Raw genomic sequence first — 2,332 nt, forward strand, 5'->3', positions numbered from 1 at the left:
ATACACAGGAGGGTGCGAATTTACCATTCCATCTCATGAAATAAAAAATCTCATCCATGTTGATGCCCCTATACACACTCTACGACAATGATCTATTGCCCATATTATATTGGACTGAGTTTCCCTCCACCTACAGTGAATGGGATCCATTCACCACTGGGTGGGAGAGGGCGGGAATTGGTATCAAGAGGGTATTTTGGAATATACTAAAACCTTAGGAGGGGTTTGTGAACCCTAGAATGGATATCAAGAGGGTATTTTAGTATAGCATGTGTGTTTTTTTTTCAATGAAGGTAATTCAGTCATTTCATATGTGTACTCAAAAAGTGCGTAAGAGAATAACAAATTTTGATAATGGCATAATGATAAGTCACTTTTCAATTTTTAAAACTTTTAGAATAAGATCAAGGGAAATCAAAATAATTAGTCAAGTTCTAAATAAAAACATATAGATGTGTGATTTAGACAGTTCCCATAATTAAAGACAAGTGTTTCCTGAATCATAGAAAAGACCCTCTTTAATTTGTGGAAGTCAAAGAAACTTCATGAAGTCCAAATTGGGGGTGTTCTTCAACTCATCTTTACTCCAAGATGGTGAAGATGTTATATTGATTGTGAACCTCCATTGCATACCCAGTGCACAAGGCTCTCGTCACGGCGATGTTATTTGGGGAGGGTTATAATGTATGTATACAACCTTACCTTGCTTTTCGGAGAAGGTATTTCACAACCCCAACCTGCGACCACTAGATTGCAATGGAGCAACCTTACTGTTGCGCCAAGTTCCAATGATATTCAAGCAGGCTCAGGCTTGTCGGGACAAACTTGCACCCCTAGTATTCTCTATTTCAATGCATTCTTTTCAGGAATTTTTTGTTCCATGAAGTCTAACTCAGTTTGGGGTTCTTCTTTATGGCTGACCCTAGACATTTCATTTACAATCTCCATTGGATTGGCTGATACACCATGAGGAAACAATGCTTGAAAGCTGCATGGTTGAGATCAATTTAATTCAACTGGAGAGAGAGTTATTAGAGTTTCCTTCTTCTTCCTCTTACTGTGTTATCAGAAAAAATAAAAAGTAAAATAACAAACCACAGATGATTAAATTTTGTAATTAAACCACTCCATTCTTATTATCCACAAGACTATTACAGTCATGAAGAGAGAGAGAGAGAGAGAGAGAGAGAGAAGTACACAACTACTTAAAGATTTGCAGATAATTAAACACAGAATCATCCAAAGAACTAAAGAACAAACTCCTTCAGTCTCTGACATAAGCTTGTAGTGTCCACTCCTATTCTTGAGCTTGTAGCCTTCAAAGATTAAACCAATTCCATCAATCTAATTAGAATAAAGCTAACTAAGAAGAAGTAAATTAAATAGTAATTAATTACCTGAGAGTGGATAGTGTGGAAAACCTTTTCACCCACAACAGAGAAGCTAGCATTCACAACTTCTGCACCTTCTTCTGTAAGAATACTAATGACTTCATAAAACATAAAGTTCTGATTCAATCCAGTGATCAAAGTGATCTCTAAGCTATTATTACCCATATCCCTCAGTTCAAATACTGGCACCAAATTTGACCCAATTCTCATTGTGTCTCTCCTCATTTCATTATTGATCCCACAGATTTCCATAGCTTCCTTCTTCCTTTCTTGGAGTCTTTCCACTCTTTGTCTAAGTTCCTTTATATAACTTGCTGCGTGGTCCAATCGATCTTGCTCTGATGATATTTCCTGGAAATAAAAAGAAATTAAATTAGTTCACATAAAATTATATTTAATTGGTTAGAAATAGGAGAGACAGAAAGAGAGAAAAGAAGAACCTTAGTAGAGTTATAGTTGCGAGGGATGAGAGAAGCAAGCTTGAAGGAAAGGCCTTTCATTTGCAATCTTCTGTTTCTTTCAATAATCTTTCGATCAAGTTTTGATGATGAAGTACTGCAACTCTTTTTCATCTTTTCTTGTTTTCTTAAAGAGAATGTGAAATAAAGAAAGAAAGCAAGCTGCTGTGTCTACAGCAAGTCAACAACAGAAGGTGTGAAGGTGAAGTAACTTAACAGAAAAAAGGGTTTCAAATTAATCTCTTTTCTTCTCTTCTGATTCAAAACAAAAAAAAAAAATAAAGGTTGGTGTCTGAGGAAGAGAAGTAGTTAGGATTTTATAGAGGATGTCAAAAGAGAGAAAGTTAGAGAGAGAGAGAGAGAGAGAGAGAGAGAGAGAGAGAGATTCTTCTTCACGGCGCCTCCTTTCCTTCAAGACTTGTTGACTTTGGAAATATATGAGGGGACGTGAGGAGGACTTGAGACAATCTAATCTAATCAAGT

General features: G+C 36.3%; 1 protein-coding gene across 1 annotated transcript; it reads right to left on the minus strand.

The window, feature by feature from the left end:
* Nucleotides 1-1,236: 1,236 nt before the first annotated feature.
* Nucleotides 1,237-1,970, minus strand: LOC122638355 (transcription factor bHLH162-like). The gene is made up of 3 exons (XM_043831276.1): nt 1,832-1,970; nt 1,398-1,742; nt 1,237-1,316 (listed from the first exon to the last, which is right to left on the minus strand). The coding sequence occupies exons 1-3, from the start codon at nt 1,961-1,963 to the stop codon at nt 1,248-1,250; spliced, it is 546 nt and encodes a 181-aa protein (XP_043687211.1). The 5' UTR covers nt 1,964-1,970; the 3' UTR covers nt 1,237-1,247.
* Nucleotides 1,971-2,332: the final 362 nt, after the last annotated feature.

This window comes from Telopea speciosissima, chromosome 8, assembly GCF_018873765.1.
Source record: "Telopea speciosissima isolate NSW1024214 ecotype Mountain lineage chromosome 8, Tspe_v1, whole genome shotgun sequence".
NCBI classification, from domain to species: domain Eukaryota; kingdom Viridiplantae; phylum Streptophyta; class Magnoliopsida; order Proteales; family Proteaceae; genus Telopea; species Telopea speciosissima.